This window comes from Alligator sinensis, unplaced genomic scaffold (genome assembly GCF_000455745.1).
Source record: "Alligator sinensis unplaced genomic scaffold, ASM45574v1 scaffold505_1, whole genome shotgun sequence".
NCBI lineage: Eukaryota > Metazoa > Chordata > Crocodylia > Alligatoridae > Alligator > Alligator sinensis.
In genome coordinates, this window is record NW_005841940.1 from 2,696,137 (window position 1) to 2,713,557 (window position 17,421).

At 40.0% G+C, this 17,421-nt stretch overlaps 1 protein-coding gene across 1 annotated transcript in view; it reads right to left on the reverse strand.

Annotated features, from left to right (window-relative positions):
- The window catches only part of CABIN1 (calcineurin binding protein 1), a 210,814-nt gene that overhangs the window by 124,123 nt on the left and 69,270 nt on the right, over window positions 1-17,421 (reverse strand). Inside the window, exons 24-27 of the mRNA XM_025199243.1 lie at window positions 17,170-17,421; window positions 16,314-16,465; window positions 15,650-15,828; window positions 1,367-1,549 (exon numbers count right to left, since the gene is read on the reverse strand). The exon at window positions 17,170-17,421 is cut by the window's right edge and continues 7 nt beyond it. Coding sequence (XP_025055028.1) covers window positions 1,367-1,549; window positions 15,650-15,828; window positions 16,314-16,465; window positions 17,170-17,421 — 766 coding nt within the window. The remainder of the gene's footprint in view (window positions 1-1,366; window positions 1,550-15,649; window positions 15,829-16,313; window positions 16,466-17,169) is intronic.

The window sequence follows — 17,421 nt, forward strand, 5'->3', positions numbered from 1 at the left end:
CCAGTAAGTAAAAGCCCTGGTATCCCACTACTTATCAGTCACTCCAAACACTGTTTGTATCTGTCAGTACTGGCAATGATAAAGCTATACCACTGAAAACCTAATACAAGGAACACTGCAATGTTGTAACACGGTGCTTACCCCAGATCAACTTACTCTGGTATATTATTGACGTTAGTCACACTAGTGGCGATACTATTTTGCACATTCAGCAATCTGCACCTACGTGCAGGTCTAGTTATACTGACACAAATTTCCTTCGTTTAGCCCAGTCTTAAGAAACACCTAATTAAAAATAAATAAAAGTTGCCAAAATTTGCCAAAACATTGATGAGATGCAAAATGTTGAAATCAGTAATTGCTAAGGGTGTGTCTCCAGTGAGAACAGAATAATAGAATGTATCACGGCTAGCTATGGATACACTTTGTATACCCATAAAACTAAAAAACCTGGTACAATATTATGGAGGGAGAGAATAAAGCATAGTGCAAAATGACAGAAATGTTTTGTCAGGCCTCAGTTTCAGATAGTACCTATACATGCTCATAAATATGTGCCCATAAAACTGCTATACTACATCATACATTTTTGCTTGTGCCACATATTTCACAAGAAAAAACATCAACATTTTAGAAAGTTTTACATGGATATATTGCTCTTGCTATTCATTTACCTTTCTTTAATGAAGTCCAGTGGATTTAGTACTAACTCTAACTATGCAGGCATCAGACAGGGAAATTATAACGAACAGATACTGGAAGGTCAAAAAAATTATTTACAACAATTATTTTCACCCAAAATAACACCACTGAATGAGCCACTGGAACCACAGGTTAACATTTGTATTCCAGTAGAAAGGGTTTCAGGTCTCCCATGGAATAAAGATGCAATTCCAGTATGCGTGCTTTGCAAAATAATGAACATTAATTTGTTACTGATCCAGCATCAAAAAACAACGGACTAAATCTACATCTGGGAAACAGAGGAAAAACATTTTTGAGAGAGAGTATATTAACTTATCTGCTGCTTGAGATGCTCAGAAGTTTGAAATATTAGAAGTAGTGTTGGTAGTGACAGACTAATAGCAAGTCAGTCAAACAGGGCTGATACAAAGCAACTTATCATACAATTCTTCGGTTTATGATATTGTTCTTGCATCTTATGCCAGTGATAGCCCAACTACAGGCATGATACCCGATTCACACCGGCATATTTAAAAAAACCAATCATGTACACATACACTCATGTATCCAATTAAAATCCATAGGCATAGTTTAGTATCTTTCCAATTCTTCTGTAGGCTGAATAAAGCATTTTAATAAAGCTGCATAAATTGCTCAAAATGATATCTTAAAACAATCATACCTCTTTCCTCTGCAGACCCTAAAATCTCTTTGCATGATGCCATAGTCTCAGAGCAGGAAGCAGAAGTCCTCTTTTCTGAGTAAGGTTTCTTCAAACTGTCTTGAGAACTGGCAGGCTCATTAAAGATGTCCTGTGTGGAGCTGGAATCTGAGAGCACCACTGCTGTGCTATCCTGACTCCTCTCTACAAAAAAGGAGAGCCAGGTAAAGAATAAATGCACTACTCCCTTGCTCATCACATTAGTACTTTCTTGTCAACTTCAGTGGCAGAGAGGCTGCAAAGGGCAGAGTAGATGTGCACCTTATAAACTAACATGTGCATATGCATGCATGAGTGCATGCGTAACAAGCTTTTGCGAGCTGAAACTCTCTTCAGCAGATGCATGAAGAAACTGCAGCCACTTTGTAAAATGCCTAGGTCTATGCCAACCTGCAATCCTATTATTTAAAAGGTAAATATTTGTTTTTTTATCTTCCACATATTGTCACTTTCATCTCATGTTTTTGTGCCAAGAAGTGAAAATTCAATTTTTGTTTTAAATCAGATGTTACTAAGTAGTCATATTTTGTTTTCTCTAATGCTTTGTTCCTAGGATATCTGAACAATTTAGGAAACTAATATGATGGATCTGATGTTCTGTCCTGATAAGCAGTTACCTTTGGAATAAAATGTATTTTACATTTCTATAACATATGCTCATTTTCCACTACTATAACATAAACAGTTTTACGTTGCGCTTGGGGCTCTCTTAAAAGACAGGTGGGATAACTTGGTATATAATAGCTTACCAGCCTAAGATCAATAAATTCATTGGCAAGGGAACACTATGAACAGCCAGATTTCTAAGAATGCTAACAAAAATTAGTTATAAAGGATAGAAAAATCAATACAATCCGAGATGTAAAAGACCTAACAGAATGATCACTGATTCCATTCATTCTGTGAAAGTTTGATTCAGTCCACCGAATGTTCTTAAAGGTCAGTTGACATGATGAATAAATGTCTTTTTGAACAGCTAGAAATCAGGAACCTAAACTTCAAGGTGGAAGTTGGAAGGACAAGGGAGGTGACTCATCCGTGGTGGGCACAGCTTATTGGAGTAATAAGTTGTGGTTACTGACTGCATTACAGTTTGAAGCGGGATATTAATTCACTCAGCCATAACTGCACATAAAACAAACTAGCCTACTGTGTCCCGAGCTGTCAGAGACAATCCAGAAGGACTGGAACTGAAGTGCCCAGCCATATGAAGCTTTAAATTTCTAAAGTTACAGAAAGAGACACACAAACATTCTAATTCAGAAGGGAAAAAGAGGCAATTTTCTACCTGCAGCATTCAACCTCAGATGCAAAATCCTAGCCGATCCAGTTCTCTTTCCACCTAAAGCCCATGGAAGAACACACATTTTCTTCACAAGGAAAAGGACTGGTTTAGCTGATGAACTTTTATACAACTAATAATATACAAAAGGGCTAGAAAGTCTGTTACATTGACATACATGAACAATACCAAAGACCAATACAGTTCCACTGTAATATGACTGAAAAACAAAATGAAAAAAAAACAACTGAGCAACAGAGAACTTCCCCTAGGAGGAGTTGGCAATATAAATAAATCATGCCCTCTCTCTCCAAATGACATAGTACAAATGCACAGCAGAGACACAGGGCATCTCCTATAGTTATCCCAGGTACAGCTGCATCCCAGACCTCAACTAATAGTTCAAGTTCTACTTGTTAGAATGCTAAAAAAAATTGAAATTGAATTTGATGCAAGCTTTATAAGCTTTTCAATGGCACTTGGCAAAAACATGTTTATACAGTGAACAGGTCTTATGATGCACATGGTCAAGGAATTTGGGGAGGGAATCCTTCTGTGTCCTAACTGAAAGTTTTATAGTTGATTTGTAATGACAAGCTTTATATAGAAATTGTATAATTACAAAGAATAAGAGGAGAAGGACGCTGAATGGAGGTCCATCAAGTTTTCAATGACTCATTCATAGAGATTTAATAATATTCACTGATGTATATGGATATATCTGAACTCCCTCTATTAGTACTAGGAGAAGAGGCAGCTATGTTTTAAATTTCCAAGGCGTGGAAACTGACTGTAAGGTTGGGGGGGGGGGGGGGGTAAAAAAAAAGGGGTTTTTTTTTTTTTTTTAAAAGAAAAGCCAAAAAAAACCCAAAAGAAAAAAAAAAAAAAAGGGACTCTGTTTCTCATTTTCAGAAGGCTTTAGTACTTTTGTAGCACATTTAAAGAATGCAATGTATTCAACAGTCATTTAGAAAAAAGACATCAACAATCATCACGCCCTGCATTTACAGCAATTCATTTGAAAGATTTTTTTTTTAAAGGGAAAAACTCATACATCTGCTCCAGAAGCAGGTTGGAGGTTGAGTTACAAGCCTACAGATGAAAAAAGAAAAAAAAAACCCACTAGCATTTGCAAGTCTATAAATGTTTCATTATACCACAAGCCCTGAAGTTAGTACTGATGCACAGGCTGTGACAGATAAAAAGTTGAAATATTGGAATGTGAATCAAGAATGGCTGGTACACAGCAAGTTCCTGAGACCTACATTAAATTACTAGGAAATTATACCAACCTCTCAGCATGAAAAGATAAGCTTGTTTTAGAGCCTATGAGTATCATTATATTCTAAATATCTGCATATCAATGAAAATTTTCAACCCAAGGGAGTGAATGTAAAATCCTCCTTTTCAATGCTAATTAGCAATCTTCATTTGAGGTTTATACTAAGTGGATGAGTATGTGTGTAATAACCACATATGGGAATCTTTCACTATGCTCTTAAAACAATATTCCCATCAATACTAACACTGTTTTAACTCCACCAGTGCCAGATTCATAATCAGGCTGCTTCCCACTATTTCACACACAACATCATCAGGCCTTATTCACAGCTCACAACACAGTAGAAAAAAAATACAATTGGTCACTGATGCCTTGCTTGCATTAGGGCTCTCAACAATGCTACTACAGGCAGGGTAGAAATAGTGGTTTCAATAGTGGAACATTTGTTTAACAAAGGTCTATCATAGACAGGGCTTGGGTGAGAAAGTCTTGTGCAACTGTATCTAGGACTATGGGCAGGCATTACATTTCTAGTGGAAGAAATGCTGCTCCCCTGCTAGAAACTGGGAGCGTACAGGTGTTCATACAGATTCTCCTGCAGAACAAATGCTGGGTACGGGAGAAAGATCTTCTTTCAATAAGAATGATCCTGCCTGCTTGTGCAAGAGCAAATGCCTATATGTGTAACCACCACCCAATAACTCCTGGTCCTGGGGAGGAAATGAAGCAGCCACTGCTGTTCACACTTTTTCTAGACCAGAGTGACCCCAGTATGGGGAAGGCAAAGGAAGCTGGCTGCCAGCTAGAAAGCCTATATTATATGCTCCCTCTTTTGCAAAGATTTCTAGCATTGCAGATTGCCCAAAAAATGAATGCCTGTCCACACCCTAGGTCAATACCTAACGATTTCTTTTTTGAAGGCAAATTCTACAGTTCCAGTAAAAACCTCCTGGGAAAATTTTAAAACGCTGACACTTTTCTTAATATTAAAACAAATCAAGATTGCCAAGTAACAGATGAAGGTAGATCAGTTGGTTTCATTTTTTTTTTTTTTTTGCACCAGACTAAACGCAACCATAGGAGAGAGGATCAAAAGAGCACTAAGTGGTTAAGTGTTAATTATGGAGTACGAGGCGTATAAATACAACCATTTCCCTTCACCCGCTCTGTTCAATGGTGTTTTACACTATGGTGTGGATGACTGCAGAGTACTCAACAAAATGACACCTGGAGCAGATAAGTGGTCACCTAACAGTAAAAGTCTTACAAATTCAATTCACTGCACTTACTTGTCTCCTAGTTGCTGCTGCAAATCAGCAGAAAAGGCAAAAACTGAGAGTATAAGATTATTAGGTTGCATTTAGGTTTCAACTAATAGTAATTCTGAGGTGAGAAGGACAAATAATTCACACACAACAGGTATTTTCTGCTCAAATTACCTTACAAAAATCATAATGGGCTAGTTGGACAGAAGATCAGGTTTGCCCTGAAGCAGAGGTTTCTTCTAGGTCTGTGCGAGCTTTGGTCCCAGATTCGATTCAGCAGATATTCGGCCCAATTTGATGGCCGAATCTCCAAATCTGAATCTAAATTGGGAGACCCTTTAATCTCTCTGAATCAAATTAGAACCCTCCAAATTGATTTGGAGAGATTTGGAAAGATTCAGTGATTTGGACATAAACACAGCTGTAAATGTTTTTGCTACATACCTCAAGGTAGCAGGTGGCTCATGAATGCTGAGATGCTGGGGTGGATGGAGTGTTCCACAGGAGCGCGGGGGGGCTCCCCAGCACACGGCAGCAAACCTGGAAGTGGACCTGAAGCACTTCCAGGTCCACTGGGGAGTGTGCTGGGGAGCCCCCGTGCTTCCCTGGCTTGGCAACTGGTGCCTCCTCGGTCACGGGGGGGCACCTGGGGTCCCCCTGCAGATGATCGCCGAGCCGGGGGTGGAGGGGGGCCCCAGCGCACTCTCCAGCTGACCCAGAAGTGGGCCAGAAGTACTTCTGGTCCAGTTCCGGGCTCGCCACTGAACACAAGGCCCCCCCTCCCCCGTTTTGCTCCTGTGGGACGCTCCATCTGTCCCACCATCGCAGTGTTCATGAGCTGCACCTGGTGCCTTAAGGTATGTAGAAAACATTTAAAGTAAATGTAAACATTAAATGCAAAAACATTTAAAGCCGTGCCTGTGGCCAAATTGCTGATTCTCCAAATCAGCATCGAACCTTCAGATTCGGACTTCGCTGAATTGAATCAGGGACAGTGATCCCAATCAACGAATTGAATCACTGTCTCCGATTCGGACTGAATCTGAATCAAATACAGCCCATTTTGCAAACCCCTAGTTTCTTCCTGAACAGGATACACAATAAGACTGTGCATCAATGGCAAATCACAGTGACAGTAAGTTGGTGTTTCCAGAGTTGGGCCTCTCCAAAGATACTACATTAGCTATGCATAGAGTGACCATATGGGATAATAGGAAATCCAGGACACTCCCCTCCCTTCCCAAAATCAGCAGTGCTGCTGCAGGCAGAGGCAGTTAGGGGTGGGGTGGCATTGTGTGCTGGGCAGGCGGGCAACAGTGATGCGTGTCTGGCATGTCGTGCTGCTCCACCTCCCTGCTGGATTACACCCTGCAACCCCTGTGTTTCTAGGACATTTGTTTTAACTCCCACCAGCTAGCTGGGACTGGCCTCTGAGATCTGGGACTGTCTCAGCTAAACTGGGGCAAATGGTCACTCTAGTTATGTATAAAGGAGGTTTTAGACACATCTGGGTTTTGAAGGTTGGAGTCTGATGTTTAAAACAGGCATGGCTTAACTGATGTTATGTTTCTATACTAAAAACTGAGATATAGTTTTGATGTCTACAACCACCATTATTGTAACTAAATCCAAAGAAGGGACTAATGGTGTCAGAACAGCAGGAGAGAAAAATAACTGCAGCCAATGTGTTGTATAATCTGCACCCACGGAACACACACATTCATCTAAATTTTATTTTAAGAATTGTTTAAAATGTCTACCTATGATGGCTGTGATGAAAACTCTTCCAAATGTGATGAAGCAAGAGCAAGTGAAGGACACTGTAGAGGGATCAAAAGGAGAGTGAGCACTCTGTGGTGAAGGCCAAGCCACAATCCTGTAAATACACCCATACTTACATTTCATGTATATGACTAGTCCTACTGAGCCTGGTGGACTTAAATATTCTTAGTTTCCTGGGAACATCTTTGGGGGCTGGACTCGATGATCTAGGGGGCAGGACTTGATCTTCTGAGGTCCCTTCCAGCCCTAATGTCTATGTCTATGAAGTCTATGAAATCCCAGTCAGAGACTTAAAGAGCCTTGCTGATTCAGAACCATACTGAGGAGTATAAAGAGTAGAGAGGTATCATCAAGTCTGCACCTAAGGAAGGCAGGACAAGTAGGTGTCCATATAAATCCCCTAATAGTCTTAGTTGGCTGGGAACATCTTAAAAATGGATAATCTGGGGGCTCAATGAGTTGCAAGAGTTGATATTTCTGTTTTCTCCAACACTCCATAAATAACATAAAAAGGAGAGAGAGAATCATTACCATAGTGGTTAGAAGCATACAGAGTACCCAAAATGAAATTTTAACTCAGGTGTTAACTTTTGTTTCAAAGGCAAAAACTGTGAAAACACATCACACCTATGGCCTCTTAGAAAACAAACTCAAAACGGAAATTGGCAACAATTTCAGTGGTTTTTACTTGCAAATAGGACCATTTTCAAATGAGAGTGAAGAAAGTTCAAACATTATCCAGACAATGCAACATTTTACATTTCCTATGATTTATGAAGAATGCTGGGTTGAGTATGTCTCTAACTGATGCCTTTGGCAAGCAAAAAGGAGGTTTTTAAATTTGCAATAGTGGGACCTTCATAAAAATCAAAAGATTGTGGTTTGGGGGGGATTATTAAGTCTCCTATTAGCAGAGGAATTTTGAATATTCTTTGAAGGATATTATATACCTTTGAAAGACAGAAATTAGCCCAGAAGAGGAGGGCTCTCTTAATAGCAGTATTTGAATTGCCCTAGTGATGGGTCTGACAGCAACTCCCTTTATTTCTTCTTTTTTTTTTGTTTTGTTTTGTTGGGGGGTTTTTTGAGAGAGAGAGAGATTGCTCAGGACATTGGAGGCTCCCCTAGAGTGTATCCCTGATATTCACTCAGAGCTTGTTATTTTGTACTGAATGCATAAATGGAGTCACTTGTACTTATAATTTTTCTTAGTTTTAGAACAGCCCTTTCAATCTATTTCAGTGTGGTTTAACTATTCTCTAGAAAACAAATAAGGTTTTAAAATGTGTGTAAACAAAAAGCACTAAACTTTTTAGATAACAAAAACTGATAACTGTATTTTTATATTATTTTTATGTACTGTATGGAAAACAATGAAAAGATTCTCTCCTAATTTTCAGAAAAGTGATTTTTAAGGATCTTTCCAAGTTCAATTTGACCAACATAAATAAATGCTGCAAAGTAATTTGTAAGTATTTAGGATGGATTGCTTCCAGTTTTCCGAGTTATCTGAATCTCATTCCTCATACAATATAGTAATCATTTTGTAACATTTCAATGACTCCTGTGACAACCATCTATGTCACCTCAAAAATATTGTCCTTCCTACTGCACACAGAAGCAGCAGAAGAGCAGTGGCTAGGCTGAGGAAGAAGTGGGGGTTTGTTAAATATTCCAATACGTTAATAATAAACCATAATTATTAGATCTGCTTTCTTAAATTAAAAAAGCTGTTTGCAGGCAATAAGGACCTCAATTTTTACCTTGAGGTAAATCCTACCATTCTATATCATTAATATGCAGGCAAAATGCTTGTGTACCTATTAGTTATCTGTAACAAAGATTCTTTTAGTTTTACTTTGTACAAAAAATTAGAACTTATTTAACATTACTTATTTAATATTAGGAAATCATTATCCCTTGCCAACCTTCATTTCTCTTATGTACATATAAAAAATATTTTATTATCCAAATCATGAATGTTCACTAGTATGGCAGGAAGGGAAAAATGAGAGGGGAAGGCAGTACAAAAAAAGTGAGAATGGTATGAAAGAGCAAGTATTCACTGTACAGAGGCTATGGGGATAAGCACAATGCAGTAAACCTTCAAGTGATAGACCGTTGACTGGCAGAATTTGCTTTATGTTACAAAATTGTGAAGCTCACAGTAAGGGAGTTAGTACATTACTGAGACAGATAAGAAAATAGTACCCCTTTGTAGCTGTCTAAATGAGTTATTAAGCTTTTATCAATGAAGCTGCTATTCATCTTGATTGCCAGATTCCACACCCTCCACCCCCTGAAACTCTTTTTTCAGACTAAAGTGATGGAGGAAAAGGTTCCTGAAGCAGCTATATCTGTTAAAAGATTGAAGGTGCAGAAAGGGTAAAATACACTGCATTGTCTTTATAACATCCTCCTGGATACAGAAAAGGAGGCACATGCTCTAATTCAGGGGTATCAAGCTCATCCCAAACCCCAGGCCAGATCCAGATGGTGGGGCTCCTTGTAGGCCAGATCTGGACACAGCAGGGGCAGCAGTGGCAACCACAGGGATTAAATACAACCATCACTCACTCCCCACCAGCAACACGTGTCACCAACGGGGTTCTGTTCCCCAGATTTTGGTAGCAGGTCCTGCCCCCAAATTTCCAGCTGCATGACACAGCTCTACAGGTTGTAAATTAGTCACCCCAATCTAATTGTTATAAAGCCTCTGAAATGTGCTGGAAGTTCAGATACAAGCAGAAAAGCTGTTTAAAAACAAAGATCCTTTAGAAACAAGAGTTACATAAAAGCTTTTCTAGTATGGGACTTGCATATGCTAAGTTATTCTAAAGTAAAGAAAACTTCTTCATAGTCTATATCTTGGAGGCAGATGACTGCATTTATCATGACAGTCATATTTTCCTACTTCATAAAGGTGAGCAATTTAAAGGCTGCAACTTTACAGATTTTTTGTGCGTGAAATATCTTTAGCTTACACACAAACACATACACCCCAGGGAGCTTTTCTCCATTAATATGCATCCAGAAGCATGTAAGGTTACTTAAATCACATCATTGCCATTCTTGAAACACAGCCCAGCCATAACAAATGACACAATACAATTCTGGGATCAAAAAGCATTCTTGTATAATTCATTCAAAAGAAAAAAGAAAAATGCATAAAGTTGATTTTGCACTGGAACAGGTTCACCACTGGAGGCAGAAACTCTTGCAGTGTTCAAAAGGGACTTCTCTTACAAAATGAGTCAAAAATGTGATCCTACATTGTTTCTAGTTACACCAGACATTAAATGTATTTTAATAACTAGCAACTATACTATTAAATTTCTCCCTTTACCAGTCTCAGAGCATGGAGTGGATCAATAGTCTACTTATCAGGTCAGATTCTTATGTTTAATGTCAAATTCAGATTTTGCTCATTACAATCCTTTAAAAATAGAAGTTTGGGGTAAGTTAAGTGGGGAATAGGGGTGCACCAATGGAGAATTTTTGGACTGATAAGGATGGCCGATTTTTAAGAAGCCATATCGGCTGATACCAATCCGATTGCTGATATGCAGCACAACAGCTCGGAGAGTGGTATCTGGCTGGTAAACCTGTTGGAGGTGAAGGGGTGGGGGAGGGAAGGAGTATGGGGGTGTACATGGAGGCCCCCACAGTGAGGGAGGGAGTGGGGCTGGGGCCAGGGCAAAGTCTGGGACAGAGTTGCGAGCAGCTTGTCTGGGGGGCATGGGGAAGGCAGCTCCTGCTGGTGCATGCACCCTAGGAGGGCACGGGGGGGTGGGGGGGGGGGGGGGGGATGGGGGGAAGGCTGCTGCTGAGGGCTGGAGCCAGGGTGGTACTGGGCTCTTCTCAGTGTGGGGCTGTGCCATGCTGGGCTGCACTTGGGGAGGGCAGCAGCAGCGCTGGAAGGGGGGTTTCAGGGGGTGTGGGGGGGCTGCAGTCACCCTAAAGTTCGCCATAGGCCCCCCAACCCTGTTACCAGCACCGCCACCTCCCACCCTGAGCGCAGTCCAGCTCGGCCCAGCCGGAAAGAGCCTGGCACAGCTCCAGCCCACCCTCACCCCACACATAGATCATGGAGCATGTGCCCCCCACGGTCTCCTGGGGTGCATGCAATGGTGGGAGCTGCCACCCCTCCCTCCCCTGACAAGCTGCTCGCAGCTCCATCCTGTGCACCACCCTGGCTGTGCAGCATCTGCCCCTGCCCCACTCCCTCCCTCCCTCACTGCGGGGGGCCTTGATCTGCCCCCCCCCCACACACACACACAACACCCCTTCCCTCCCCTTCCCCCACAACAGACTTACCAGCCGGATGCTGCCAGGCTGCACGCCTGGCCACCTGCATGCTGCACTTAGGCTGTGTGCATGTACGCAGTCATTTATCGGTGACATTAGTGGCCACATCAGCCAAAAAAAAGCTGACTGCCAATACTGTCAATTTTCCTTATATTGGTGTCCGTGACAATCTGATATGGCACAGATGTATCAGTGCACCTCTAGTGGGGAAAATAATAATAACAGGAACATGCCAGATCACACTCACTGCTCATTCACTGTGGTACCTTGTCTCCAAGACTATCTAATGCCAGATGCCTTGAGAGTAAAATATAAGAACACAATGGAAGCAAATATGCTATGGTCTGCCTCCAGGAAAAATCTCATCCTAATTACTAATAGGATTAGCATAAACTGGAAAGCATGAGGTTATTTAAACCTTCCAAAGCTCTTTGTTGGTATTATCTGTTATAACTCTCAATATTCTTGTCACTCATGTGAATACCCAATTCTTCTCTGAAACTTATTAAAATACTAGCATCAGTGACAAATTGATGCACAATAAATCTCACCGATCACCTTTGACTCATCAGTATCCTGAGAATCCCAATCTTGAAGAACTGTGCATCACTAAAACTTCTGCAGAATCACAGGACCAACAAATTATGAAGTGGGATTACTCCCACAGCATGAAGCAAGTAGCCTTTCACAGTAAGTTTAACATGCAAATTTTGCCAATTATTAAAGCAAGCCGTGACAGGTAAAAGCAGGAAGAGAATGCCTGGGAACAAAGATTTGTATTAAGGTTAGGGGCAGCACGGGCAATATTGGTGGCAAAAACAATCAAGCAAAGACGAAACAAAAAGGATGACTGCATCTAATTGTACAGAAAGCACAAATGACAATGATGAGGACTTTAACAATACATTTTAGCACTATGGTAGCAATGAGCACTCCATGCATTTTTTGCAGAATATCAAAGTATTTCATTGGTAGACAAACACATAGCTGAATGTCAATATATTAAAAAGACAGATGCTACATAGCAAACAACACATAACCTTTAATTGATTTTCTAGGAACCAGATTTCTCTTTGCAGAACTGATTTCATTTAGATTCTTTTAATTTCTAGTCTCTTTCTAAATTAACACCAGTGTTTGGGACACCACTTAGCTGAATATCTAAAAACTAAAACTGTTGAAAGCCTGTATTTTATGCCATCTCTCTGAAGAGCTGCACATATGGTATATAGGCTTAATCACTCTGAATAAAGTCAAACTATTATAAGATCTTGTTTCTAATATAAATCTCACCCTCTCGCTGCTAAGTTAACCATAGTGATATCATAGGTAATATAAGTGTCCTATTTCATGCTGAAGGTATACCGACAGCCCAGCTTGCTCCTTTTGAAAAACAAAACCCACAATGAAAAGCAGATGTTTAACCTGCAAGTCATTCACTGTTAAATTCAGATTTTTCTCTCTTTTGGGTTATAAAACCAATGATGGAAAGGGGAGGGAAAAGGAAAGACGCAGCTAATATAACAAAGGAGAAAAGGAATATGCTGCTAGATGAATAGATAAAAAAGAACCAAGAGAGAACCTGATGCCTGTTTTGTGCATATATAACAGCTGGTACTCAGCCAGCAAAAAATAGCTGCCACTCAGATGTATTTCTTTTCTCTTGAAAGAAAGATACCAGTTAGCTACTAGCTACCATTAGGAGAAAGGGTCACAAGGTGTCAGCTACTCTAGAGCCTTCTAATGCTACATGTCCCTGAAACCTGTTTGTCTTAAGCATGATATTCTAAACCTATGCCGCTAAGATTTATTGAGAATAAAGCTTTTATATGTCCTCCACAATAGCAAGTACTTTAGAATATTCTGCCCCTTTTTTCCAGATGTGTTGGGCAGTTGCATTACAATATCGACATCACAGCTTCATCTTTTGAAAATTAATTGCTGGCCTTTACATTTGAGCTATCCAGGTGTGCATGCTTAAGAATGGAAATCCAGAAATTTTCAGTTGAAGGCTTCTACTTTAGCTGTGAAGCTACTTCCTCCTACTAGCAGACAGATCATTTGTTGCTCTACAAGGTACAGGGCAAGACATGCTGGTAAAATGTGTTTAGCTATGGGTCACTGTTAAGACAATTATTACACTTGCCTGTGGGAATGCAGGGCAAACGGATATTTTTCTGTAGCGAACCTGTTGTAAACACTTATAATACTGTCATTTAACTTATGTCATGTGACTTGATACCAGGTTGTGGCAAGCACATTAAAATACTAATAAGCTATAAAATAGGGCAAGTACCTGACATTAGATCAAACTGTTTCACACATGAACAACAAGCATGAAGAGTTGTTACAATAGCAAGTTTCCAAAGGGCAGGAAGAAAAAAACCCTGTAGCTGTTATTTTTAGAAACAGCGTAATGGAAAAACAGGCACTAGACTTCTGCAACAACTAGACTGCATTTACTGTGTCAGTAGTACTTTACTTCAAAAATACATATTTTAATAAAAGTACCATGCACAGTTATGCAAACTTATATAGTATGGGTAATATTAAACAAGGCTAGGTAACTTCTGAGTACTGTTCACTCTGTTAGGATTTCTTCCATCTGCAACAGTAGTCTTAGACAAATATTTCAACATCCTGGGGCTCATTGATTTGTTGCATCCATAGTTTGGCTTTGCCAGCAAGTTGCAAGGCATTTTGAAGGGTGCATGTTTCGCAGTTCTACTTGTAATAGTCACACTGTGTCTTCCTAGAGGTCATCCTACCTGGGCTTCTTCTGTAAGATGACATTTTCAATTGCCATCACAGCAGCTATGATGCGCTAGGCTTGAAGACCAGAGAACTGCTATTTTAGCCCTGACAGATGTACAGTCTCCTTCACTTGCTCCTTTTGGTTTTGCTACACAGCCTACCTTGTTCCCTTCAGACAATCAGTATGCCACTACCCATAATATCTTGCTTTGAGCAAAAGCACCAATGACACACTGAAACATCTATCTAAATATTCCTCCTTACATGACATGTCAGCAGTCCGCAAGGTCCATGCAGATAGATGTAGTGTGACAAATAACTGAATAATACAGTGCATATTATTTCAGAATAGTTTAAAATGTTTTGTGTATTTCCCATTTGTGGTGTCAAAAGGTCATGAAACAGCTAAAGCAGTACAAATGCCTAGCTGCTATACAACTCATTCAAGCATATATGAACCATCAAAACAGTCAATGAACAACTAGATTGAAATGAGGGCTTGAGTAAGATCAAAACAATTTAATACTCTGTTTAGTGACAGAGATGGAAATTCCTCTTATCAGTTTTACACAAAACTATTTGCTAATGGGGAACCAACTCACTCTGTGTGGGTTCTGGACATTTATTTATTTGTTTCAAAATAGGGTTAACAGAAAATTTTTATGGGTGTAGTTAATTTGGAAATGTTGATAAGCTTGGAAGCAGCCCACTCTCCAGAGATAAGCTTATATCACGTAAAGCTCTTCCTTGAGGAGGCTGTTGCAAATCATCAACATTCAGCTGTAGTATGCACTTTATTCCTGAATGCCGATGGCCACAGATCCAGACAGACAGCTAGCCAAGTCAGTCAACAGAGTAGTGATGCTGAAACAAAACTGCCTGCCAAATGACTGTCAACTCACCAGAACAGTACCTTTATTTCTATTATTTATGTTGCCAGAGTTTGGCAATATCACACCTATGCTACCCTATACTTTTTGCCTTTCTAAACCAATTATCTATGGTATAATTTTATAACCTAAAGAGATGAGCTGTTCACCAGTCACTGTAAATAATAATGAAAAAGGTAAAAGATGAAGTTATTACACCATCATGCAAAACACCTTGTGCTGATAAGCAATATATTCATAGAGTCACCACCGGCCTCATTCCAAATTGGGATTACTTGTTTTAATTTTTTTGTCAGGTTTCAGCCATAAAAAGTTCCTTGCTCAGAGTCTCTCTAAGTATGCCATGACTTGGTACAAGCAGTAGCAGCCATTTTTTCCAAGACTAAACCTATCTGTTTCCTGATAAAATTAACAAGTATGTGCAATGTTACTGAAAGACCATTTAAACTACACCTCCTTCTTACTTCTTTCCCATTTAGTCTGAATGGCTGGTGATGACCTTGAATTTGCTATTTAAAGCTCTGATCACCATGAATTTATGAGGTTAATGAAGTGCAATATTGCCCGTGTTACCACAGACCCATCACCCTCCTTGAAATGAGCAAATTAATCTTTCCCAATCAAACCCCCCATGATTAGAGCACCTCCCTGTGCTGGCAGTATTGAGAACAGGGACTGTACCGTCCGGCGTTGCCTGCTGACGGGGTTTTTTACATTTGACGTAATCGTGGTCAACTGGAGTGGCTGTGTAAGGTGGGGATGTCAGACCTGGACCAGAGGATGAGGGGAGAGAAGTCCCAGGGCCCGGCACTGTTCCAGCAGAAGAGTGAGAGTCTTCATCAATCATGCAAGTCTTTTCCCTGACAAAATTGTAGGATAAGAAGAGTGACATGAAAAGACAAAGCGTTAGCATATTGAACATGCATGCAAATTATATAGAAGCAGAAACAATCTTTTTGTGTTATTATCCCCTATATATCATCCAATCTAATAAGCAATGTCATCAAGATGGATTTTTCACTATAAGACATATCAGTAAAAAAATTTAAAAGGTCAAACTCAATCCTTCTCTAAGAGAATGTTTTTGCACAAACTAATTTTATAGCCATTAACAAATCAAAGAAAGAGGCCCACAATAACAAACTAAGCTGACTTTAAAGTAACAGGGACAAACGCACCAATTTCAAGTCTGCTGCTAATTAATCAAATAGCAGATTCACCAATGGATTAAAAGATAAGTTTGTCCCCTTCTGTTATCTTTCCTTCCTGCGGTGGGACTATACATTCAAGAGCACTGAGAAGAGTAAGCAGTCTAGTCATAGGATATGTAAGAAGATGCACTCACTTCTCTGAAACTTTTGGGGTGTTCTTCTCCTCACCCCTGGCAAATGGTCCTTCAGAAGCCTCTTTCATGAAACTAACTAGTATCTCTGCATCAACTCCAGAGTCTGGCTTTCCTACAAGCTTCAGGATAGAGGCATGAAGTCGGAAGTAAACCTTGGGAAGGAGGTGACCGGAAAAAACAAAATAAAACAGAAGAAAATTCAGAATTCCACAACTAGTTCCAGTGGCCCTGTTCTGTAGAAAATTCTGAGCAAAGAAAGATGTCTGCTGGGCACTGTATTTCACTAGGACTTTTCTTATCTAAAGTTACCTGTTAATGGCACAAAACTTTAGATACCCCTGGAATCCAACAGAATGGACAGACAAAAGAGGTCATCTCTTGATGTACATTGGATATAGTCTGCACAGTGGAAAGCAGGGAGATACTACTCCAACTCATGGCCTGTGTCTGGCCTGGGAGATGAATTTCACATCTCACCCCCTGTACTTGAATGTCAAAAAGCCCAGGTTGTAAACTGTATGTAGGTAAGGTGAATTGTATGCTTATTTAATAGTGCTACTGTTGGTCTAGTATCTATAGAATATTTCAATATATTCTGAAGGCATTATATTTCATTCTTGGTTTCATGCCCTACTATGTCAGTACACTGCTACTGATGATTATTGTTTGACCTAGCTACAGAGAACAGAATTCCAACACAAAAGTTTATAAACTAAAAATGGTATTTGTAAGTATGCATGTGTGCCAACATTTTCAGTTACACTAAAAACATGGTAGCAACTGTTAATTTCTAGTTTATCTCAATTAACTGACATGCCATCAAGTCTTTCTGTTGCGTTTTGCTTTCCCATTTTACCTCTAATGCCTCCATGGCAAGTTCAGGTGGATTATGGTAGTGAATCTTCTTTGGGTACCTGGCTGCTTCCTCATGCAAGTAATAACCTGCCTGTTTATAATGAAACAGATAGACAACAGGAGGTTGCTTCTGTTTCTCTGCAATCTTTCCCAGCATGTAGTGTATAAGCCACTCCTCTTCATCTCCATCTCCCTCACAACGAGACGCTGAAGTAAAGCACCGTTTGGCTGTCTCCAGCATGCTGTCTCGACG